This window comes from Bos indicus x Bos taurus, chromosome 20 (genome assembly GCF_003369695.1).
Source record: "Bos indicus x Bos taurus breed Angus x Brahman F1 hybrid chromosome 20, Bos_hybrid_MaternalHap_v2.0, whole genome shotgun sequence".
Taxonomy (NCBI): Eukaryota; Metazoa; Chordata; class Mammalia; order Artiodactyla; family Bovidae; genus Bos; species Bos indicus x Bos taurus.
Window position 1 is genome coordinate 61,863,553 of NC_040095.1, and position 24,687 is coordinate 61,888,239.

The 24,687-nt window shown below is 45.3% G+C and overlaps 1 protein-coding gene across 2 annotated transcripts in view; it reads left to right on the forward strand.

Moving 5' to 3' along the window:
- The window catches only part of CTNND2 (catenin delta 2), a 1,102,711-nt gene that overhangs the window by 938,628 nt on the left and 139,396 nt on the right, over nt 1–24,687 (forward strand). For both annotated transcript variants that reach the window (XM_027520452.1, XM_027520453.1), the window contains exons 13-14: nt 7,553–7,670; nt 16,258–16,443. In XM_027520452.1, coding sequence (XP_027376253.1) covers nt 7,553–7,670; nt 16,258–16,443 — 304 coding nt within the window. The remainder of the gene's footprint in view (nt 1–7,552; nt 7,671–16,257; nt 16,444–24,687) is intronic.

Here is a 24,687-nt window from a genome sequence, read left to right on the forward strand (position 1 = left end):
TGAGATCCTAGGTAGTCCTTGACAACAATAGGGTGTCTGTTAACTCAGGCATTTCTGGTTCCGCTCTGGGCATCCTTGGAACTGTGAGTGAGGTGTGTGGCTGATTCCAGAAGGCATGTGTCTGGGTAGTCCTGGAAAGGGGCAGCATGGAATAGTCCACGTCAGAGGGGCTCTTCTGTCTCTCTTCGCTGGTTTCCATTCATAGGTGGGGTGGGGGTGTCAACAGGGCACAGCATGGCAGTGGGGTTTACTGCCAGTACAGGAGGTAGTTGGTCTTTAGGCCACTGAAGCATTCTGCTTCTGCAGCTCAGCAAAGCAATTTCCAAGCCATCAGTGTCCTGACTTATAAAGAAATTGCCTTCCTTGGGAGACGACTGCAAGTTGCATAGCAGGAATCCAAGCAGCAGGACTCGGCTAATCTTAAAAAAAAATTTTTTTTTTAAAAAGGAAAAAGGGAAATTGATTTCTCTGGAAATTGTTCTGACTTGACTATAATGAAGTACCCACTTTAAAAACATATGTAGACAGAGAAGTCAAAAGCTTTTCAAGTAAATTCAACCTCCCATTATTCGTACCCAATAAAAGTTTATGGAGGTGAGGCTATTCCTGATGCGGTTCCTACCATTTGGTACTTAGGGTTAGCATTTCAGATGATGTTCTGGGAATTCATTTAAAGCAACGAGGCTGCAGTACAGACTTCACTCAAGCAGAGCTGAGAAGCTGACTCATTTCTCTCCCTACAGTCCACTCATTTCCCACGCAGTGCTGAGTACCAGCCACAGCACTCTGTTCCCTAGAAGCTGTAAAGACTGAGGTTTGGGGGGCCGCTTCTGCCAGAAAGAGGACTAGAAGAAGCGAAGGATGTCAACCAAGCAGGAGAGCAAGCTGGGTCAAGATGACCACTGACCTGGTGGCACTCTTGTGTTTAATCAGCTCAGCAAGGGGGCAAAATAAATTAAAGCAGCATACTTCTGCCTCAAAACGTGCATCATCCTATCCCATCAGTATTTCCTGTGCAGAGGGCCTTAGTATGCTCTGAGTTACATAGACTATCTCCTGATCTTGCACAGTCAAGGATAGCACCTCACCCCAATAGGTTTATTTTCTTATACATGGCTTATTTGGGTCTTAATCAAATCTATACAATTATTTGATCATCTGGAAATACCTTCCTAAAGCTTGCATGAGCCCACTGCAGATAAACAGTTTTCTAGGGAAGGAACCATAAGGAAGGCTGAGTGCTGAAGTATTGATGCTTTTGAATTGTGGTGCTGGAGAAGACTCTTTAGAGTCCCTTGGACTGCAAGGAGATCAAACCAGTCAATCCTAAAGGAAATCAACTCTGCATATTCATTGGAAGAACTGATGCTGAAGCTGAAGCTCCAATATTTTGGTCATCTGATGCAAAGAGCCAACTCATTGGAAAAGATCCTGATATTGGGAAAGATTTGGAGCAGGAGGAGAAGGACGTGACAAAGGATGAGATGGTTGGATGACATCACCGTCTTGATAGATATGAATTTGAGCAAACTCCAGGAGATAGTGGAGGACAGAGGAGTCTAGTGTGCTGCAGTCCATGAACAGCAACAAAGGGAAGGGGTGTGTGTCTGTGTGTGAACATTTTAGGGATGGTGTTGAGAAGAATTCCATTTACCCTTGAGTCAAACAAGCCAAACGCTGTGTGTTAGTTTCTTATTGCTGCTGTAACAAATTACTACAAGCTTAGTGACTTAGAACAACAAAATTTATTATCTTACATTTTCTGTGGGTTGACAATCGAATGCTGGTTTTACTAACTTAAAATCGAGGTGTTATCAGGGTTATGTTCCTTACTAATGGTTCTTGGGAGGGCCTGCTTCCAAGCTCCTTCAGGTTGTTGCCAGAATCGAGTTCCTTGTGGCTGTTGGACTGAGGTGTCTGTCTCCTTGCCAGCTGTCAGCTAGGAGCCAGCTTCCTCTCTCTTTCACCTTTGCATGTGGTCCATATACATCAGAACCAGCACCAGAGATGGAGTTGAGTTCTCCTGCTGGGATCTCTCTGACTCCAGCTAGAGAATGTTCTCCGCTTATAAGGTTCATGTGATCAGACTGGGTCCATAGAGATCATCCAGGACAGGCTCCCTATTTTAAAGTCTATAACCTTAATTCCATCTGCAAAGTCCCTTTTTCCATGTAAAGTAATCCATTTAGTTTCCAGGGATCAGGACACAGACATCTTTGGGGGCTATTATTTGGTCCACCCCAGTCCACCCTCTGGTCCCCAAAGATCCACATCCACCCCAGGTCTTTTCATCCCAATTATACCATCAACTTAAGGTCCTAAATCTCTTCAGCTCAAAAGTTCAAAATCAGAAGCATCTAATCAGGTGTAGATGAGTACCCATGAAGTGCATCAGTGACCCATAAAGTATAGCTGCTGGGGAAGAGTTCCCCTCCACCTGTGAACCTATGATTCTAAAGAAACAGCTTATTTGCCCCCAGCATACAGCGTTGGAACAGGCACGGGGTAATAGTTATAGACATTCCACTTCCAGAAACAGAGACGTGGAAAATAAAATAGAGTGCTGGGCCAAAGCAGCTTGGAAACCCAGCACAGCAAATCCCAGTTGCAAGGTTTCAAAGCCAGGGACTTATTCTGTCATCCTTGGTTCTGCTCTCTGGGTGAGATGTCAGAAAAAGGCAACACTAGAAGGAAATGCTTCTAGAAAGACGAGTTCACCAGGGAGGTGCAGGGGAGGCCAAACGTCCTAAGTGTTTACCTGCCTGCTAGTGCTGATCTACACCAGGTAGGAGGAGAGGGTCTGGTGCTACGCTGCCTGGCACTCAGAGCACCCCACCTGGGCTGCCAGCAGCTCAATGTGGAGAATGTGCCCCCTCCCCTCCCCCACATCAGGGAGGGAACAGCTTGAACATCAGGTCTGTGCTGTCGGCTCTGTGGATTCTGCCTCTCCCCATGCCTGTCCTGCTGGGCTGGCATCAGGACAGTGCGCAGCTTCATATTTCCGTTTTGCCTCCAGACTACCTGTGTTCCTTGAAGTGATCTCAGCTCTGCTCTCTGAAGCCCTCTGGTGGCCCCGTGCCCCTCTTCACACTTGTATAGAGTCTCAGGAACCCAGCCCAGATTCTGCAGAGACCCAGCGTCTGGGCTCTGCTAATAATAAACTGGGAGATGAGACAAAATTGCCTGGTGCTCAACAGTCCAGAGTTGTGTGGGGCTGTAGGAAGGATGGTAAGGAATTTTAACAGGGATGGAACCCAGGGTTCAGGGGGTTGGAGGTGGGCCAGGTATGAGAGGACCCTCAGTGGAGGCCAGTTATAAATGCCAAGGATCAGGCTGGGTGGAGAAAAGAAGAGAGATGAAAAGATTATAGAATCTGCTTTAAGCAGAAATTTCCAAATTATGTTCAGTTCAGTTCAGTCACTCAGTCGTATCCGACTCTTTGTGACCCCATGGACTGCAGCACGCCAGGCCTCCCTGTCCATCACCAACTCCCGGAGTCTACTCAAACTTATGTCCATTGAGTCAGTGATACCATCCAACCAGCTCATCCTCTATCATCCCCTTCTCCTCCCCTCTCTCATCCCCTTCAATCTTTCCCAGCATCAGGGTATTTTCAAATGAGTCAGCTCTTTACATCAGGTGGCCAAAGCATTGGAGTTTCAGCTTCAACATCAGTCCTTCCAATGAATATTCAGGACTGATTTCCTTTAGGATGGATTGGTTGGATCTCCTTGCAGTCCAAGGGACTATGTCAACTGACAATTCGATCAAGATTATACTGATTATTTCTAAGAAATAGATATTACAATATCACTGCGCTTTTTTTAAACAAAATATCTACAAGGATTTGTTTCAGTATTAACTTTTATGCATAGAAATTTTGCTGCACCAGCTTCTAGTCAGACATGGAAATCACCTCCCTCAAATTGAGTAGAAGATGGTTTAAGTACAGCAGGAGGGGAGGAACTTTGTAGGCTGGACACTGGCTGTTTATGAGACTCTTATGCAGTCACTTATATAGGACCATAACTACAACCACTGACCAACACACAAGGTTATTGGAATTTTCATTTTTAAAGAGCGAAATGCACAAGTACAATAAGTTTCGTGTTGGAGCAGGGGGGTAAAAATCGAAGGTAATCTGAAATGTTTCACTCATTCAGGAATAAAAGTGGAAACCCAACCCCAAAGGCTTGTAGGATGCTCTTAGCCATTGAAAGAGAGACATGTTCACACCTCAGTTCACTTAAAAATATTAACATATATGATGCCTCATCCTACTGCAGGCGCTGTGGTACCTTCCCGCCCACCCGCCCACCCTGCGTCACTGGAGAGGGGGTGGGGGGAGATTTAGGCGTGTGTCCTAATCACTTCCTTATCCCTCTTGGGACCTCATTAGTCTTTCTCATTTCTCAGTATGTTACACATTTTCTTATTGTAGACTGTTAATAACTTTTTAAAATTTTTGGCAGAGACTGGACTGAAATCAAACAGAAACTCAAACAAAATTAGTATTGAAAAGGTATGATGTTGAGAAAGTTGTTAATTCTTGATCTTTCCCATTGGTTGGCCCTGCCCATTCATTGATGACCAGTGAAAACAGGGCTGATCATAGTGATGCTTATTTGTGACTTAGGAGGCAGCCGTCCCCGTTGTAAAGCTACTCCGAGGAAAGACTGGGTATTCGTGGGTAAGGAAAAGGGGCAGGGGTGTTTGAGACTAAGCTGCACACGAGCTGCCTGTCTCTACAGTCCTTTCTAGTTTAACTTTCTGTCATTCTGTCTTTGGAAACGTGATCCCATCAAAGTAGGAAAAGGCAGTCATTCATTGCACTCAGCACTTTTCTGACCAAAGAGGTCTGACTGGGCTCTAACAGCATCAGAACTCCATGTGGTGAAAATCACTTCTGGATCTAAAAATGCTCTCCTGCAAAGGCCGTCCTTTTAATAATAATACCAATGTGCCTGTCACCACTTCTTCTTTCACAGAAAGATGTCTTCCTCCCTCCCAGGGATGCTGCCAGGAAAGTGTTGGCCATCCCAAGGTGGAATCTCCAACACTTTATGTAAAAATGCTGCCTACATATGCTCAGTTACATTGTCTGAGGCACTGAGGAGTTTTGGTTATATTTTAAGATCAGCAAATGCCAAAACTTCTAATTTTCATTGAATAACCTTTCCCAGTGGTGTTACGTTAAAACGCTGATAGATCCTCTTTAAACATGTCTGCAGAACTTTTTAGATGTTAAAGAAAGCATGAATGTTCAGTAGCCTTTTGAAATTAAATATATTTTATTTTTATTTAATTCCTAAAAAATGTAGTCCATGTTGTACATCGAACTCGAAGCCCCTTGCTTTTCTCTCCTTCACAGACCTGGGTTTTGTTCTGACGTCTCCACTTTTACTACCTGTGGGAACTTGGACACACCATCTGAGCCTGCCTTTCTCATCTGTAAAACACAACGAAATGTAACAGGGAAGGATGTTGGGAAATGAAATGAGAATAGTTGTGTCAATTATAGCATGGGTTCAGAGATTCATTCTGTTCAGCTACTCCTGTGGCCACAGACTCTTAGAATCTGCCACATGGCAGGCTCCAGAAAAGAACAGTACCCTCCCCAAGGAAACTCCAGCCCCACCCCTAGAACTAGAAGTAACACTGTTACCGAGTCTAAGCTCTCCCTGCTCACCGCAGGAAAGGCCAGTGAATCTGAGAGAGGAGGTGTTGAGGCAAGGAATACAGCTTCATCTGGAAAGCCAGCTGACCGAGAAAATGGCAGACTAAGGTCTCAAAATAACCATCTTGCCAGAGTCTGGATGCCAGGTTCTTTTATAAATCAGAGATGGGGGGAGGCGAGGAAATAAAGTAAAAAAAGGCCATTAATCTTGCAAATATCTCCTACAGTGGCAAGCCTCGGGCAGGGGAAATGTGTTTTTTACTTTCTTCCAGCCACCTACAGGTGGACAAGATTCTAAACAAAGGCACTTTAGCTTAACAGGCAAAGCACCCCACTCTCAGAGGCAGGCCATTGGGTATGATTATAATAACAAAAAATGCCCTCCCCCCCCCAAAAAAAAAACACAGGGTTAAATTCAAAGAAACACATCTAGCACGGATGAGTCAAAATTGACTCTTCCCCGTTACAACTCTAGTTTAGTGTAGATCTGCAACATCAGCATCACCAAATATGCAAATTATCCAACCCCACCTATGATGCCAACGTGGGGCCCAACTGACTACATGAACACACCCTCCAGGCGATTCTAACGCTACATAGCTTGAGAATTATTGCCTTGCCTGGATCATTATCTCTTTTCATCACCCTTTCCCACAGTTCCTAAACTTTTCAGCCTCTTTGTACCTTTCATTTCCTCACCTCCTCCAGCCTCCCTCCAGTAGGCTGTACTGTCTGTAAATCAGTTGCTGCAAAAGTTCTCTGTGCTTGCATCACTTCCGTTGTGTCTGACATTTTGTGACCCTATGGACTTCCAGGCTTCCCTGTCCATAGGGCTCTCCAGGCAAGAACACTGGAGTGAGTTGCCATGCCCTCCTTCAGGGGATATTCCCGACCCAGGGATTGGACCCTCTTCTTAATGTCTCCTGCTTTGGCAGGAAGGTTCTTTACCACTAGCGCCACCTGGGAAGCCCTGCAAGTTTTCTGCTAGAACCAAATCCTGGCCGTGGTTGGGAGAGGAAGAAGGCCTTCTCAGGTGGTGGGGTAATAAAAGCACTCAGGAGATTCACCTTTGTCTGGATCATCTGATGTCTTTTGTGGGTCTGGAAGTTCACTCCCCTCCCAGCTGTGCATTCCATTAAAGAGGCCCCTTCTGTTGCCTTTAGCTCAGCTTGTGCCATTGTAGGAAGGAGCTTGGGCCACTCCTACATAAAAGGTGCCATGGGTATTCTGATGACTAAATTCTCAGAGAAATCTCTGTGTCCTTAGAGTAGACTTCTAGAGTTTCCCTCTCTCAGGGCCCAGATAGATATATTTTTTGAGAGAGGTGAAATTAGACCTCTAAGATATGTCAGTAAGTTGGAAACTTTGTCTTTGAAAAGTATTTCAAACTTTTCAAAGAAGAACAGCCCTTTGAATCAAAGAGCTTCTTATTCCCTCGTCGATTGTAACAGAAGCAGACCTTGAAGACTTTTACAAAGTCTCCTTTCTTAGTGGTCACAGGACTCTCACGGATCACGTGTTCGGAATTCTGCATTCCCTGTTTTGATGCAGATATCTGTGGCTCATCCAATTCTAGAATCCTTTTGTAGAGGCCATTCTCCCCTCATTAAAACTACATTCTTGGTAAACCTTCTGAAAGGCTAGCAAAGTGTTTTCATTAAAACTTTGAGAGGAAGGGACTTCCCTGGTGATCCAGTGGTTAAGACTCTGGCCTCCCAAAGCAAGGGGCATGGATTGGATTTCTGGTCATGGTACTAAGATCCCACATGCTATATGTCGCAGACTAAAGAAAAACAAACGAGAAGAGGTGGGCATGGAAGAACGTTCTTTCGGTGGCCACTGTGAACGGTGCTGATACATCCTTTTGCTTTGCAGGAATGTTAGTTCAGCCGGAGAGGAGGCCCGCAGGAGAATGCGGGAATGTGACGGGCTCACGGACGCGCTGCTTTATGTGATTCAGTCTGCGCTGGGGAGCAGCGAGATCGATAGCAAGGTTTGTCATATTTGCATAGATGAAGCATCTTAGAGAACAAAGATTCCCCGGGGGATCAAACAATGGCTAACAAGGATGGAGAGTTAATGCAACACTTAATACTTTCACTCTGAAATCTGTATGGACTTCTAATCCTAGCCTAGAACTAGACACTTAATTCTTGATTAGTAGCAAGTAAAAATTTAGATTAAATTACTCCAGCTACAGGTGTTCCAGATCAGGGTATAAACTTTCACATAGCAAGTTGCCCATGAGCTTCTAGCTTCATTTTCTAAAATCCACTGGCAAAAAGAAAAAGAAATAGTCAAGCTACCTGAGATTTAAATAACCCTGTATTCTACAAGATAGCTTTTGAACAGCTTAATACTGCCCAATGCCATTTCAAGAATGCCCAATGAAGTCTAAATAAATGCTGTCAAAATGCTGCATAAACAAGCCTGTCAAAACACTGATCATCAGTGTCTATTCAGTGTTTTAGTTCACAAACCAAAATAGAATTGGGTGGACTTTTGACAGTGTTTGGGCTATTTTGTTTTGTCCTCTTTTGTCTTTTGACCTAGTTTGGGTTCACTTTACATAAAAAAAATTGTAATTTCATAATATCCTGATATAAGCACAGACTTTACTGATACTTTAAAGTAATGCACATGATGAATGTGACACCTTAGTAAGACCATTCTCAGAGCCACTCTCTCAATATTTCGGTCCACTTCTTTGCTGTGGACTGTCCTGTGGACTATAGGGTTTTGGGCAACATTCCAGGTCTCCACTCACTAGATGCCGGTACCTTCCTCCCCCCACCCCAGTTGTGACAAACAAAAATGTCTCCTGACATTTCCAGATGCACCATAGGGAGCCAAAAATTGGCCCTGGCTGTGAACCAAAGCCCAGTCCCACAGTTTGTTTGTTTTTTAATATATATAAGCATGTGCATTGGTTTATTGATATTACATAAGATATTACATAATCAAAATACAGTAAGACCTAGGCAATACACATATTCATGAAGTAAAATGATTAATATTGCACAGGACACAATTTATTAATTGTACATAACGCTCTGTCAAATGATCTCCAGTCAACATGTTTATCATAATCAATGTCCAGAGCTTAATCAGCAAGCCATGAGAAGCCATCCACCCACACAATACATGTCTGCCTGCCCTTGAATCATTGAGGTTTCTGTAAATAAACTGTGTCTGGCATCTGGTTCTTACTTCAAGACCATCTCACCTAAAACTGGCATGCTTTCCTCTCAAGACGTCTTGATGAACCCATGGTTTTTAATGCCAGCTCTTCACTGGAACTCCTTTGGAGCATTTGATAAATGCGTGTGCCTAGACCCCTGCACAGCCCCCCTGAATCCAGACGTTTAGCTCTTATCTCTGATTTCTGTTCCTCTGGAAGTTCATCAGGTGATTCCACGTGCATCTTGGACTGAAAAGCCCACCTTAGTAGATACAGCTTTAAAATAGACTCTAGTCAGGGGCCCAACACACTGTAATTTAGTTGTTTTAGTTGTTAAGGTCAGATAAAGAACAAGTGCCGGGGTCCAGCCCCGGTGGATTCAGGGAATTCGAAGCGGGGACGGCGTTGGCGAGGATCAGGAAACAATTGCTTAATTAAACGTTAATTAAGGATATAAAGAGTAATAGAATGAGGATAGCTCAGTGAGGAAATTCAGTGGAGAAAAGAGGCTGAATAATTCAGCCAGAAGGTAAGAGAAAGAACGACATGGTGAGACCAAGTTTCGGTGAACAAGGCCCGCACTTTTTTCCAAAGTAGTTTTTATACCTTAAGTTATACATAGAAGATAATGGGGGAAGGGGTAGAGTCATGCAGTAAGCCAGGCTTTCTTCCTGCAAACTTATCATATGCAAAAGTTTAGGTGATTTGCATCATCTTCTGGCCTGGAGGCCTTTTTCTCTAAAGGTGATTATTCTAAAGTCAGGCGCCAGCCTCCAAAAAGCATTAGATAAAGTTGCATTCCTACAGAGCAAAGGTGTAGTGGGCTATAACAAGAAAAAGAATTAACTCAAGGGTCCCAGGTTACAAACATTAAAACTACTACTTACACCAATTATATTAATCAATACACTGCCAGGGACACAGCAGATAAGGGATATGGAAACTTAGCAGCAAACATTGGCCCAACAAGTGAAAATCCCTTCACCAATACAATTTCTAATCAATCTTTTAACTGCTCAAAGGAATCTGTGTTTAGACAGTTTAGAACATCTCATGCCTCTCAGTTTGGAGGCTCTGAGCAATCACATGTGGCCAGAAAAACCTATTCAGGCAGGCTAGAGGACTTCCAAGGGAGTTTGTAGGTTGAAACACTGTCACACCCAGGAATTATTAACTGGAGCTGTAAGCTAACTCTTTTTTCAGAGAGATAGTGGGGGACAGCCCCCCCCGCCCCGTAAAGTCAGAGGTGTAGGTGAAAGCACAAAGCAGAAAGTAGGCAGACTCTGGTTTTGGGGGTAGATTGCTCGAGAATTTCCAGGGAGACTCCTGAGGCTTGATCCTGCCTTTGCGTATGCCAAGCCTCCTTCCTCATGACCTTTGCCAGGGGCGGAGCTCGCTCCCGGCAAACAAGTAAGAGTGATTTTATCCATTTAGTTACTCTTTGGCATGGGGTGATTTAGCATGGCACTTTTCAACCTTGCCTGCACATTGGAGTGACTGACACATTTAGAAAATTACTGATGAGGGTGCCCTACTCCCATGGACCGGAAGTCAACGGTACTTCTGGGACTCAAACCCTTTGAGTACTAACTGAATCCAATTATAAACTGTTTGTCATCTTAGCACTGCCTGTTAGTGACATTTGCAACCATTCATTTACTGTGTGCGTGACATCAATATCCAAAGTGAAATATGATAGAAAAGATTTAATCAACCTCTCTTGTAAATGCCCTTAACAGCCATTGTAGACCTTTTAATATCACTGACAGGAGAATTAAGTCTCTAAAGAAGGGAACAGTCAAGATGTCTTGAGTATTTATAGAGACCTGCTAACACAATAGACACAGGATTTTTTAAAAGAGCTATTCAAGGTAATTCATAATTCACAGAAGCTGCAATGCCAAGGATCTTAATATTCAGAGTGGTAAATACTAAGGCATGGGGGCTTTAAGCCTTATGGATACCAAGCAGTCTTTAATACTGACTGGGCCTTCTAGCTGACAGTAAAATAGGAGCCTTGCCCTGGTCCCGTAACCCATCATGGTGGTAAGGCCACCTTCATGAGTGTGGTCCAAAATCAGAGTGCTGTGAGGCACACACGTCTCAGGACCAGACTCCTCAAACTCTTGAGAGACCTTGAAGATTCTCTTTGTTAGTGACCACATTTCCCCACAAAGTGGAAACCGGAAAAATGAAGACCATTTAGAGCTGGTGTCAGAAGACTCAGATATGCCTTGAAATAAAGCCATTTGCAGCAACATGGATGAATCCCAAGGTGATCAGACTAAGTGAAAAATGTCAGAGGAAGACAAATATATAATATTGCTCATATGTAGAATCAAAAAAAAAATAATACAAATGAACTTATTTATAAAAACAGAAACAGGTTCACAGAAAACAAACATGTTGGAAGTGAAAATTTTATGGTTACCAGTGGGGAAAGGTTGGTGTGGGGGATAAATTGGGAGTTTGGGATTGACATGTACACATCACTATATTGAAAATAAATAATCAACAAGCACCTACTGCATAGCTCAGGGAACTCTGCTCAATATTCTGCAATGACCTAAATAGGAAAAGATTTGGAAAAAGAGTAGATGCCTGTCTATGTAGAGCAGAATCAGTTTGCTGTACACCTGAAATGAAGACAATGTTGTTCACCAACTATGTTCCAATATAAACTAAAAATTAAAAGAAAAAAAAAAAAAAGGGAGACTCAGCTATTCCTGATTGAGCATCCAGAACACCCAGCATGGCCCCAGGAGTGTACTGGAAAATGTACCATCTCCTTCTCCCTATGACCAGAGGACAGGACCCGAGTGACCTCAGCTTCGAGACAAGGAGGACCCTTAGAGCTGTTGAGCAGATCAAATGTGATAAATTACTCAACAGCGCTTTGCTGGCCAGAAGGTGCTGTTGAGTTTTAACGTATTATTATTGCCCCATCGTTTTTCCACTCAGCCCTCTGCTTGGCCACTTCTAAGCTTTCACAGTGACAAGCTAGAGGAGGGAGAAATGTGTGCATGCTATCTTTGAGGCCACTGGAGTTAATGAGTCAAAGAGCCTGGATGCTACGCACGCGCTCAGCTCGGCTCCTGTAACTGGGACGGTTTGTTGAATGCCTAACATATGGTGGTGCGTTCTACAAACGGCTTCCAAATTAGCCCTCTCTAATAGAAAATGAGGACTCAAAATGACCCTGGTGACCAAGAGGAGCTGCCGAAAGCTCTGTTGACAGCGATGGATGTTGAAACCCAAACCACCAGCTGCCACACGCCTTCTGCTGGTATCCCCAGGAAGGGCTGTGGCTATTCTCTTTTTCTCCCTGCCCTTACAGGGAAAAGCACTTGACTTGGTCACCCTCCCAAACCAGGCTTAAGGAGAAAGATGAGTTCAACCTCTGGGACCACCCCCGTTCTGTCCCTCTCTGCAATCTCCTGTCTCTCTTCCCCCGCTCCTGAAAGTGAAAAGTGAAAGGAAAGGTCGTATCCGACTCTTTGGAGACCCCAGGGACTATACAGTCCATGAAATTCTCCAGGCCAGAATACTGGAATGAGTAGCCTTTCCCTTCTCCAGGGGGATCTTCCCAACCCAGGGATTGAACCCAGTTCTCCCGCATTGCAGGCAGATTCTTTCCCAGCTGAGCCACCAGGGAAGCCCAAGGATACTGGAGTGAGTAGCCTGTCCCTTCTCCAGGGGATCTTCCCAACCCAGGAATCAAACCAGGGTCTCCTGCATTGCAGGGGGATTCTTTACCAACTGAGCTATCAGGGAAGCCCCATCCCCCCTCCTAGCCCCCCCACTTTCTCCCTCTCTTCTCTCTCTGCATCCGGCTTCTCCCCAAGATGTTGCTCAGCCTCAGGTAGGTTATAAAGCACTTCTCGAAACTGCAGATGTATTCCGCAGTCGTCATTTGTTAAACAGAGGCATGGATGTGCCCCCAGGGAAGGGGAACAAGAGGGTGAGAAAGAAGTTTATTCTCCCAGGTCTTTGATGTAAGAAAAATCATTCTGAGCTGATTTGAAAATCGTTCTGACTTACATTTTCTGCCACAACATTTTCCTTTCAGGGAGAGACTGCTCTCTCTCTCTCGAGCGTCATCCTGTGTTTACCTGCTTTCATGTCGGTTCCTTTTTTTGATGCTGAGAGGATGCTTGAAATAGAAAAACCAAGTTGACTGAAAGCCTGTGGGATTAGCAGCCCATGAAACCTTGAAAAGCTGACCTGAAAGGTCTGAAATCGCAACGGCTCCAGAAATACACCCTGAAAACTGGTTTTCCTGCTTGATTTTTCATGCCTCCAGTAGTCAGGTCAAAGTTACATGCTGCCTTTTACCAGATTCCCATCATAAGTGGGAGCAGTGCAGGATCTGAACTCCGGCAGTCCCCACCCCAGCCCAGGACTAGAGAAAATGGTATGGTCTATAGTCTATGGGGGTGAGTGGGCTGAGTTACCAACAGCCTCAGACCTCATTTCCTCGTCTCTAAAATGGAACCATTTTCCTTTCCTTGAATGGTGGCTGTCACGTAGTTGGTGCCTGAAAAGTGACAGGCAACTTGGCATACTTTTAAAAAGAAAACACCTCTTCTTTTTCAGATTTTGGACACCTGAAACTAACATGACCTTGTAAATCAACTATAAGTCAAAGTAATGCTTAAGCTTAAAAAAATAATAAAACTTAGTTGGGCTTCCCTGGTGGATCAGCTGGTAAAGAATCCTCCTGCAATGGAGGAGACCTGGGTTTGATCCCTGGGTTGGGAATGTCCTCTGGAGAAGGGAAAGGCAACCCACTCTGGTATTCTGGCCTGGAGAATTCCATGGACTGTGTAGTCCATGGGGTCACAAAGAGTCAGACACGACTGAGCGACTTTCAGTTTCACTTTCCACCATTATTTTGTCCTTTTTAAAAATTGGGGGGACTTCCCTGGTGGTCTAGTGGTTAAGACTCCACCTTGCAGTGCAGAGGACTTGGGTTTGTTCCCCGGTTGGGAAACTAAGACCCCCATGCCAAGGGGGATCTAAGCTCTCAAGCTGAAAATGCTGAGCCCCGTACTTCACAGCCTCACACACCACAGCGAGGATCCTGTGTGCACAACCAAGACCCCACACAGCCAAATAAATAAATGAATATTTAAGAAGGAGAAAAAAAATGGATTTTTCAATTAAAACAGGAAAAAAACACAAAATTTCTGAAAATTGGGTATTTTCCGCCCCCTCTTCCCTCAGTTCCTCAAATCCAGAACAAAGGTCAAAAGGTTGATGCCCCAGACTAAATGTTTGATTCCTCCAAGATTTATATGTTGAGACTTCATCTCCAACGTGGCAGTGGGGACTTTGGGAGGAAATCGAAGCACTAAGAGATTCAGCACTTTGATCAGGGTCACGTAGCTCATTAAACGGTGGAGCCAAGACTCCATCACAGTCCCATTAGCTCTAGGTCACAAGCTCTGCGCATTCCACAGAGGGACCGTCTCCACCTTTGTTGGTGATATAAATCCTTGTATAGCACTTGCTGTGTGCCAGGAACTCTTCTCGGTACATACATATTGGGTTAGTTTCCTGTTGCTCCTATAGCAAATGGCCACAAACATGGTATTTTAGAAACACAAACCTGGGCTTCCCTGATGGCTCCGTGGTAAAGACTCCACCCGCCTATGCAGGAGACACTGTTCGATCCCGGGTCCAGAAAGATCCCCCATGCCGAGGAACAGCTAAGCCTGTGTGTAACTATCGAGCGGGTGCTCTGTAGCCGGGAGGCACAACTGCCGAAGCCTGTACCTAGAGCCTGTGCTCCACAACAAGAGAGGCCCCCACACGGAAAAGCCCGTGCCCTGCAACTCGAGAGTAGCCCCCACTTGCTGCAACTTGAGAAAGCCCATGCGTTCACGAAGACCCAGCACAGCCAAAAATAAATTTAAGAAACACAAACTTATCATCTTTCCATTTTAGAAGTCCAGAATGGTCTCTCCTTTTCTTTTCCTTTTTTTAAATGTGGACCATTTTTAAAGTCTTTATTGAATTTGTTTTAATATTGCTTCTGTTTTATGTTTTGTTTTGTTTCTTTTTTTGGCTGAGAAGCATGTAGGATCTTTGCTCCCTCACCAGGGATCAAACCCACAGCCCCAGCATTGGAAGGTGAGGTCTCAAGCAGGGATCAGACTAGAGCACCAGGGAAGTCCCCAGAATGGGTCTTGTTGGGGTAAAATCGAGGTGTCGACAGGGCTGCATTCCTTCTGGCAACTGTAAGGAAGCATCTATTTCCTTGTCTTTAACAGCTTCTAGAGGCTCCCACATTCCTTGGCTCATGGCCCCTTCCACCATCTCTAAAGCCAACAATGCCAGATCCCATCCTTCTCACACAGTTTCACTCTCTCTGCCTCCCTCTCTCGCTCACAGGACCCTCATGACTCCATGGGCCCACCTGGACAATCCAGGATAATCTGCCATCCAAAGATCCACCAAGGAGTACCCTCAATGCCCTCCGTCCCACAACCTAACGTATTCACATGTTCCAAATGTGGACATCTTTGGAGCAGAGAGCTTTATTCTGCCTATCACAGATATATTCTCTAATTCCCCTAATCCACACAGCAGCCTATTGGCCGCTACTTTGACCATCTTACAGAGGAGGTTATGGGTGGATTGTCCAAGTCACATGTCCAATAGTCAGAGACCTAGAGTTCTACAGATGTCCAGCTCTTCCCACGTCCCTAATCACTGCTTAGCTCTTGTGCTTAGGAAATAGGAGCACCAGCAATCTTGAAGAAAATCAGTAGGTTGGAAACATACATGTCCCCAGGTGACCACAGAAGCTGGCTTGCCTGGAATAAGCCTGGTTTGCACCCCTTGCCCTGTATTCCTCCCAGAAAGTACCCTTGTTGTTCAGTCACTGAGTCGTGTCCAGCTGTTTGTGACCCCATGGACATCAGCATGCCGGGCTCCCCTGCCCCTCACTAAAAAAGTGCCCTGGTAGATAGTAAATGTAAGTGACACCCTCTCAGAGCTAACGCAAATCCAATTATCCTTGCTCTCAATGGTTCTGAGCCTTAGTCCCCAGATGGCTGTTGTCTGTAAGTGGACACCACCTGGGGCCACATCTGGATATGAGTTCTTTCTTGCTCACAAGTGAATTTCAGTCAACAACGGTAGCTGTTTATCAGGAACTCTTATTGCTAAGTGGTTTCTTTGAGGGGAGGAAAGATCTTCAGACTTTTCCAAGCTTCTCTAAATTCTTTCCATTGTGGCTGTCAAGGGAGCCTTTAGGAGCCGCGGTTAAATGCATCCAAAGAAAAAAACGTCTGTGTGAAGATGGATGGCCTTTGCGAGTGGAGGAGTAATGGTTAGTTTTTGTTCATTCCTCATTTTTTGTTTTGTTTTGGTTTTTGTTTTTATTCTCCAGACCGTTGAAAACTGTGTGTGCATTTTAAGGAATCTTTCGTACCGGCTGGCAGCAGAAACGTCTCAGGGACAGCACATGGGCACCGATGAGCTGGATGGGCTGCTCTGTGGTGAGGCCAATGGCAAAGATGCGGAGAGTTCCGGGTGCTGGGGAAAGAAGAAGAAGAAAAAGAAATCCCAAGATCAGGTGATATTGGTGACTCGCAGCTGCATGCAATTATCCCCTCCCCTAATGACAGCATGGCTGTTTGGTCTGTGTCTGCAGGTACAGAGCTCTGTGATTCTAGCACACGGTCAAATCACTCATGCATCTGCACCGTTTTCCCTTGGGGATTTCACAGCTGAGACAGTGGAGCATTAAATGACTCCCCTCATGTTCTCCAGCCAAGCCAAGATAGGAAATTTCAAAAAGAGGAAGAGGCCCTTGAGTCCTGGGCAGGCTCTGAGTTGCCAGCTCAGAGAGTCAAGTCAGATGCAGGCGCAGATTCTTCTGTGTCGATTCACACATCTATTGAGGTCTTCAGGCGGGCGCCTTGCAGGTGGAACAGTTACACAGAATAGGTGTGGTCTGAGAAGGGAAGCTGAGGAGAGAGGCACAAAAACCCAACATATTTTATAGCTCTTTGGGGAACTTTTGGATATGCAGTCTTGCACTCATTGGTGGGAAATGGAGTGATTCATAGCCCTTCCAAACAGAATGACATTAGAAGCTGGACCTTGGGGGACAATTCTGATGAACTCAGAAAGCTCTCCAGCTGGAGAGACCTCTCTAAAATGAAATGGCCTTTACCTCGGCCAGCTGTAAGTCGGTTGCTTGCCCTGCAGTAAAGGCCCATGGGCTATGACTGTCAGCCTTGACAGCATCAGAAAGGCTTCTACCCCTCTTCTGGGAGCCCCTCTGGGAGGCAGAACCCCTCACCCACCAGGCCCCCAAATAAGGGAGTAATGTGAAAAAGCACCCATCCTGTAGTTTCTGGAAACCCCTGCTACTGAGGTTTCCCGTCTCCTCTGACACCGTGGTCATGTTCCCAACCTCGCCCTGGACACTGTGGTCATGTCTCCAGCTCCTCAGGGTCCTATGGACCCAAGATCTGAGTGTTCTCAGGAGTGGATGACTGAGAAAGTAGAACAGAATCCCCAGTATGCCCCCTTGCCAGATTTTTAATCAAAATAAATATGCAAAAATATCTGTTTAGATCACAGCATGCTATTTTCTAAACTGTTTTTGAAATTGTTTTACTTTGAGTGAGTGTTAAAGGAACTATTTTATTGAGTCAGGATTAATGGAAATGCATCTTGAAATATAATTCCTACATGTAACCCAAATGTGTCAGCATTAGCATCTCTGTAGGCTCCGGTTCTCGAGCTGTTTGCGGTCCCTGAGGGCTGCTCCAGGTCCTTCTACAGCTTCTGTAACTGTGTGTTCCCGTTTAAACTTCCCTGTAATTTAGGAGATGCAGGCTCATTGTCTTTGACTGTGACCTTCCACTCCTAGAAGAAACCCCCAGCGCTGCTCTTTCTCCTGTCCTGGGTCAGTGTTCTGTGTCTTGCATCTCTCCCTGATTCGCAGGAGCTTTTGCCTTTTGGGAGGATTGAATGGTGGATCTTTAAAAAAAAAAAAAAAATTTAATATTTATTTATCTGCCTCGTGTCAGGTCTTAGTTGCAGCCTGCAGTCTCCAGAGCACGGGCTCAGTAGTTGGAGTGCACGAGCTTAGTTGCCTCGCGGCATGTGGGATCTTAGTTCCCCAACCAAGAATCAAACCCATGTGCCCTGCATTGCCAGGCAGATTCTTAATCACTGGATCACCAGGGAAGTCTCTGAGCTGGGGTTCTTAATTCAACCACTTAGAACTCTCCCACCGGGGGAATGAACCAGTCGGCCAGCACCTACCATGTACAGGTGTTATATGAAGGGATGTCAGGCACTTCAGTTATCTATTCCACCTGGTACTTCTGGGCACCAGGCCATGATGAGTTCTGAACATGTTCAGTATCAAATAAGTTAAAGACGGCCAAAGGTGTATGGGTTCTTCTCTTGGTTTCCTTTGAGGCACTGTATATCATGGGGCCCAGTCCCTACACCGCTTTACCCTGGGAAGCAAGCTTAGTAAAGCCGAAAGAAAGGAAGAAAAGCCTACGTGTGAGAATATAGTGATCTCCAATCTGCCCTGTGGTCATTATCACCTGAGTCTTACATGCACCCTAATGACTCAGAACCTCTGGGATGGATGGGCCCAGGCAACTCTGGAAATCCAATTTGTGAAAGTCCAATAATATGCCTCCCAGGTGGCGCAGTGGTAAAGAGTCGTTCTGCCAATGGAGGAGATGTAAGAGACATGGGTTCAATCCCTGGGTCAGGAAGATCTCCTGGAGAAGGAAATGGCAACACACTCCAGTATTCATGCTTGGGAAATCCCATGGACAAAGGATCCTGGCAGGCTACAGTCCATAGAGTTACAAAACAGATGGACACGACTAAGCACACACACACACAGTAATATGATGTTAGCCTTGGCCAAGAAGAAAGAGAGAGAAAGAGGAGAAAGAGAGGGAGAGAGAGAAAGAAAGAGAAAGAGGTGGCGGGAAAGGGGGGTTGAGAGAGAGGGAAAAAAAGAGAGAAAAAGAAAGAAGAAAGAGAGTATGGGAGTGATGGAGGGAAAGAGAGAGAAGAAGGAAGGAAGGAAAAAGGAAAGGGAGAAAAACTGAAGGTTAAATTCACCTGGACTTCCAGGTTTTGCCTCTAGTCTGTGGCTTGGATTTTGAAGCACATTCCTCTGATGGCTTCCATGGCTGCACTGGTGTGCATTTAGTAAGATTCTGCCCTGACACCAAACCCTTTCCCCAACTCTGCTAAGGTGTGCGGGTGTAGCTGACAGGGGCCAGAGAAGCCAGGGGTCAGAATGGAACATTCACGAACATCATCCCAAGATACAGCCCTTCTTCCATGATGGTAGCTGCTTCCATGGAACGTTATGGTGTGTGAATTTCCACCTTAGGATGCTGGACTTCACATTGTAATTTATGATATCAGTGATTCTTTCCTAAGTTGAGGAAGCTAAAATGATTAATTGAATCATAATGATTTTTTCCAGAAGTCTAAATGAAAATCTATACAGTTTAATTGTTCTTCTTACAATATTCTTTTAAGGTGGGGGAGCAAAGAATTTCTTTAAGAAAGTTTTGCTGAAACCATCGTAAGTTAAAATACAAAGGAACTTTGTTGTTTATAAAGAGGCTTCAAAGTTACTTCAACCAAATGATAGTTTTTCAAAAGGTTTTCTTTCAAACTGTGCTCCTACATAATACAAAAATATTTTGAAGTGCCAGAAAATACAATATCAAGTTTAATGAGGATGTAAACAGATAGAATTCTAGCTTTATGGCTATAAAATGATCAGATATAATGCATCGTTTGGAATCTCTACTGCTCATAAAGTCAGGTTTTAAAGAATAGAAAGTGATTAGAGAAAGTGTGTAATACAAAGTGAAGAAAGAAATGTAACAGCAGGTGTGTATGTAGACACAGATATATGTAGATAAAACCTGGCCAATTTAGTAAAACTATGGCACAGGCAAATATAAAATGCATGCATGTACAAAAAAATATGTGTTTCTAGAAAAAATGCAGTAACATCAAAGGCAAAAGATACTGACGGACTCTTCTCCTACTTATGTATTTGTAAATTTTCTACGATAGGCATTACATTTGTAATCTTTTCAAATATTATTGAAAAAAATAAAATCCAAAAAGACACTAACTGACCAAGTCAGTGTTTGTTTGTGCAAATTCATATGTTCTCTTAAATTTAAGATGCCTCAGAGAGGCATAAATTGAAAGTGTCACTCAGTCCTGTCCAGCTCTTGGCGACCCCATGGACTATAGCCCACCAGGCTCCTCTGTCCATGAAATTCTTCAGACAAGAGTACTGCAGTGGGTACCATTTCCTTTTCCTGGGGATCTTCCAGACCCAGGGATTGAACCAGCATTCCCTGCCTTGGTAGGCAGGTTCTTTACCACTGAACCACCAAGGAAGCTTTGATGCATCATATTTCAGTCCAAAAGGACATTGCAAATTCATTACTTTCTGATTTTGTGCTCAGTGCCTATTGCTAAATTATAAGAAATTGTTAGTTTCTCTGGAAACTCTTTGTAAGTAGAACTTCCCCCAAAGCAGTGTGTATGTCGTGTGCCGAGAGACACATCTCACTCAGCAGGGTCCTCCCTGCCTCTGGCAGGATTTCCTGCCAGCAACCTGGCACAGCGGGGCAGGGTGGCAACCCTCTGAAGGCTGAGGTCCAGGGAAGTGTGTGTGCCTATTCGCTTCAGTCGTGTCCAACTCTGTGCAACCCCATTGGATGTAGCCTGCCAGGATCCTCTGTCCATGGAATTCTCAGGCAAGAACACTGGAGTGGGTTGCCATTCCCTTCTCCAGGGGATCTTCCCAACCCAGGGATGGAACCAAGGTCTCCTGCATTGCAAACGGATTCTTGACCATCTAAGTAGGTCAAGATTGATTTTTCTACTTTTCCACCTTTTGTAAAAATAAGCATTTTTGTTTGTTTGTTTTTCCATTTGGGATATGGCCAAGGTTCCTACAATGGTGTCCGGGGATCAGTGGTGCTCAAACATGGATTAGAGGTAATCGGATAGCCCAGGCAGCTGGCCAGAGCAGACCTGAGCCGCCAAGGCCTGCTCTGTGTGAGCTTGTGTGAGTCCTGAGAAATCCACAGAGGAAAACAAGCAAGATCCCCTAGAACTCAGCAGCTCCCTTCTGCTGAAGTCACCTGTGAATGTTTTAGTTCACATGGACATATATGTATCCACATGGGTGGGGATATAAACCTGTTAGATTCAAAGAGGATTCTGACCCAGCATTTTTATATGGTAGACGTTCTCTCTCTCCTGATAATCTTTGTTTAGAGAGCTGAGGTCAAGTTAAGAGTACACAGTAAGTTCCCTATATACAAACAAATTCTGTTCTGAGAGCACATTCGTTCAGTCCAGTTTGTTCATAAGTCCAGTTTGTTCGTAAGTCCAACAAAGTTAGCCTGGCCCTCCAACTAACACAATTGGCCATACAGTACTGCGCGATAATAGGTTTATAATACTTTTCACATAAATAACACATAAAAAGCAAACACAAAAATAAATCATTTTTAATCCCATAATACAGTACTTTGAAAAGTACAGTAGTAACAGTACAACAGCTGGCATACAGGGGCTGGCATCGAGTGAACAGGCAAGAAGAGTTACTGACTGGTGGATGGAAAGGAGGTGGGAGCTGCTAAAACTGAAGGAGCAACAGCCATCGGAGATGGAGGGCCAGCGGCAGTTTCACTTACTCCTGATGTGATTGGACTTGCAAACGCATATTCACATCTTTGAAAGTTCTTGTAAGTTCTACCAACTTGAAGGTTGGTAGATAGGGGACTTCCTGTATTATTAGTCTTTTTACCTCTTTCCTAGGTTGTTGATTGGAGAAGGCAATGGCACCCCACTCCAGTACTCTTGCCTGGAAAATCCCATGGACGGAGGAGCCTGGTAGGCTGCAGACCATGGGGTCGAGAAGAGTCGGACACAACTGAGCGACTTCACTTTCACTTTTCCCTTTCATGAATTGGAGAAGGAAATGGCAACCCACTCCAGTGTTCTTGCCTGGAGAATCCCAGGGACGGGGGAGCCTGGTAGGCCGCCGTCTATGGGGTCGCACAGAGTCGGACACGACTGAAGCAACTTAGCAGGTTGTTGATGCCAAATGCATAGATTAGTGGTAAGTTTTACTTAAGATATCAGCTTGATAGTCACAAAAGCAATAGTAATGGGCTTCTGTGTAAAGCCTCTAAGGCCCCTTACTTCTTCCATGATAATAGATATGTCTCAGTAGAAACCAGGGAGCTTCCCTGGTGGCTCAGACAGTAAAAGTATCTGCCTGCAATGCGGGAGACCTGGGTTTGATCCCTGGGTCGGGAAGATCCCCTGGAGAAGGAAATGGCAACGTACTCCAGTACTCTCGCCTGGAAAATTCCATGGAGGAGGAACCTTGTAGGCAATAGTCCATGGGGTCGCAAAGAATCAGACACGACTGAGTGATTTCACTTTCACTCTCAGCAGAAACCTGGGCTTCCCAGGTGGCACTAGTGGTAAAGAACCCACCTGCCAACGCAGGAGACATAAGAGACATGGGTTCGATTCCTGGGTCGGGAAGATCCCCTGGAGAAGGAAATGGCAACCCACTCCAGTATTCTTGCCTGAGAATCCCATGGACAGAGGAGCCTGGCGGGCTACTGTTCGTGGGGTGGCACAATCAGACACAACTGAGTAGTTTAGCACGCACGCAGCAGAAGCCCACGGCCTTTCCCCCACACACTTTCCTGGCCCATCCCAACACCCCACAGGCCAGGCTCCCAGCTTCCGCCCGTGCTGCTCCTCTGTCCTCTTCCCTCCTTCCCCTTCTGGAGAATCATCCTTCAAAACCAGGTGAAAGGCTACCTCCATGCTCTCAGGACTTCTACCAAAGATAAGTGCATCGCTCTCTAATCTACATCTACATGGTTCTGTTTACCTCCTCCAAGGCTTTTCACATCATGAGTCATTTACAGCAGTGGATCTCCTCAAGAGAGAATTTCCTAAGGGGAAGGACTGTGCGGGTCTTCTTTCCATGGCCAGCACCAGCTGTGCCGAGGGGCAGTCGATCTGTGGTCCAGAGGGGCCTCTAGCTCTTGCTGTGGGGCTGTTCCCGGTGACTGTTCATAGCTGTCACTGGTCCCTGCCTCCTCAGTGTTCTCAGGACACTGCGCCTTCCAGGGCTGCTGTAAGAAAGGAGTACTCCATAGCCCTTTTTATTGATTGATTTTTGCGTCCCTCGGTGGGCACGAGTCCATAGCCTTTAAGTTTCCATTTGCGATTCAAGCTGTTCCTCAGCTTTCTTGGCAGTGCTATGTTCTATTTTACTTGTTTAAAACCTTCGTGTTGTATCGGAGTATAGCCAGTTAACAATATTGTGACAGTTTCAGGTGGACAGCGAAGGGACTCAGTCATACATATACATGTATCCATTCTCCCCCAAACTTCCCTCCTCTCCAGGGTCATGCGTGCTCGGTCACTTCAGTCGGATCCAACTCTTTGTGACCCTATGGACTGTAACCCACCAGGCTCCTCTGTCCATGAGGTTTCTCCAGGCAAGAGTACTAGAGTGGGTTGCCAGGCTCTCCTCCAGGGAATCTTCCCAACCCAGGGTTCGAACCTGGGTCTCTTATGTCTCTTGCATTGGCAGGTGGGTTCTTAACTGCTAATGCCACCCGGGAAGCCCATCCAGGAGCAGTGCCGCATTTTATTACATTCTGACTCTGCACTCACCACCAGCCCTCAAGAACGTTCTAGATCAGGATAATCATCTGAGCATTTACAATTCATGTCAATAAGTATATATGTCTGTATCTCAGAGTGCCCCTGGAAAAGCAGTACTTCAATCACGCCAGATGACAAAATGCTCAGTTCTGAAGGTGTCAGCGTGTGACACACATGAATGGGATTAGGTGCCATGGAATCCCCTCCCCTGAAGGGTTTCCTTGGAGTTTCAGGACGTTGTATCTGGGGTCACCTCAAGAGCCTCAACTGTAACCCACTGTGCTACATGGATACTGTTGGCTCAGGAATGAGGCTCTGAGACTACATAGAGATCAATGTCCTAAAACACAATAATGAATTTTATTGCTGGTTTAAATCAGTATATTGGAAATTTGAATTTTTAAACTTACTTAAATTTTAAGTAGGGCTTCCCTGGTGGCTCAGACGATAAAGAATCTGCCTGCAATGCGGGAGACCCGGGTTCTATCCCTGAGTCAGGAGGATCCCCTGGAGGAGGAAATGTCAACCCACTCCAGTCTTCTTGCCTAGAGAATCCCATGGACAGAGGAGTCTGGTGGGCTACAGTCCATGGGGTTCAAAGAGTTGGACACGACAGAGAAGGCATTCGTGTACACTGCAGTGTGCCCCTGATTCCCTGCATCCGGATGACTGGCACACCACTGAAGGGAAGAACAGATGTGGGCACAGTGCCCACCCAGCCTCACCCTGCCTCACTCTGTGTGCCGCTATAAACATGTTATCACTTGGCTCTGCAAGACTTCTCTCCTTGCCAGTAAATAGTCATCTGCACCAGAAGCTGGAAAGTGTTCGTTGCTCAGTCATGTCCAGCTCTGCAAGCCCATGGATTATAGCCTGGCAGGCTCCTCTGTCCTTGGAAGTCTCCAGGCAAGAATACTGAAATGGGTTGCCGTTTCCTACTCCAGGGGATCTCCCCGACCCAGGGCTCAAACCCGTGTCTTGTGTATCTCCTGCATTGCAGGCAGATTCTTTATTGTCTGAGTCCTAGAATGTGGAAGGGCTACCAAGAATTCCAGTATAGGGGTCTACCATGTTGTATGAG